Below are 842 nucleotides of genomic sequence, written 5' to 3' on the forward strand. Positions count from 1 at the left end.
TCTCAGGCCATATTTGAAATCTAAATAACCTAGCGAAAAAAAGAACATTCTTGCAATATGTAATTTAGGTTACTGTTCAAATGAGCCTATCAATTTGTTTAACCAATTTTGAGTCAAATCAATGACTATAAACAAGTTTGCCTTGAAATAAGATCAATGACAAGTCATTAAATATTCGAATAAACAAAAGAGTCTGGTTAAAATTAATTGGTGCACAACACTCTCAGAAATAATTAAAAAAACATACAGATTTGAAAGCTAAACTATTTTTAGAAATGAAATCAAATCTACGATATTATCCAAGTGTTTAGGCCTATGCCAACTCGTGTGCGGCGGCAACGCCTTCCATTGGTACAGTACACTCAAGTGTAATATAAAATAAACTATGTTTTTATCTGGTTTACCGAAAACAAAAATGGAAGTGATTTGTTCTTCAATGGCGCAGACGGACGCGTGCACTCTCCTTGTTCCTGAGAGCGCACTGGAAAAGCACACCTGCTGCGATTTCATCTTCGATTCTTCTCTGCGGGACAACGCCAAAGTACTACCTATATGACGAGAGCTGTGCAAACTGAAGTATCTGCAAGGTGCCAGCCGTGATACTTGCAAGGCATATTTTATGGTTATTCTATACTCCGATTGATGTTAGTTCTCGGTGGAGGGTTATTCAAGTTCTAAGAAGGCAATGCCACACGTCAATTGTGTCCCCTGTGTAATAAATTTTGATCCAACTGGACTGTTTCCTTCGGTATATTTCACTGAGTTAACGGTAGTTAGCACGCCGGAATTCCAAGCCCTTGGAGATGAATTCTGTGTTGAAGAGCCCATGCAGTGGTCCCAAA

At 38.6% G+C, this 842-nt stretch overlaps 1 protein-coding gene across 1 annotated transcript in view; it reads left to right on the top strand.

The window, feature by feature from the left end:
• The window catches only part of LOC120849240, a 29,911-nt gene extending 29,326 nt beyond the window's left edge, over positions 1-585 (top strand). The window contains exon 5 of the mRNA XM_042291258.1: positions 446-585. Within this exon, the coding sequence (XP_042147192.1) occupies positions 446-474 (29 nt within the window). The 3' untranslated portion in view covers positions 475-585. The remainder of the gene's footprint in view (positions 1-445) is intronic.
• Positions 586-842: the final 257 nt, after the last annotated feature.

The sequence above is a fragment of the Ixodes scapularis genome, unplaced genomic scaffold, assembly GCF_016920785.2.
Source record: "Ixodes scapularis isolate PalLabHiFi unplaced genomic scaffold, ASM1692078v2 PGA_scaffold2__306_contigs__length_199485367, whole genome shotgun sequence".
NCBI lineage: Eukaryota > Metazoa > Arthropoda > Arachnida > Ixodida > Ixodidae > Ixodes > Ixodes scapularis.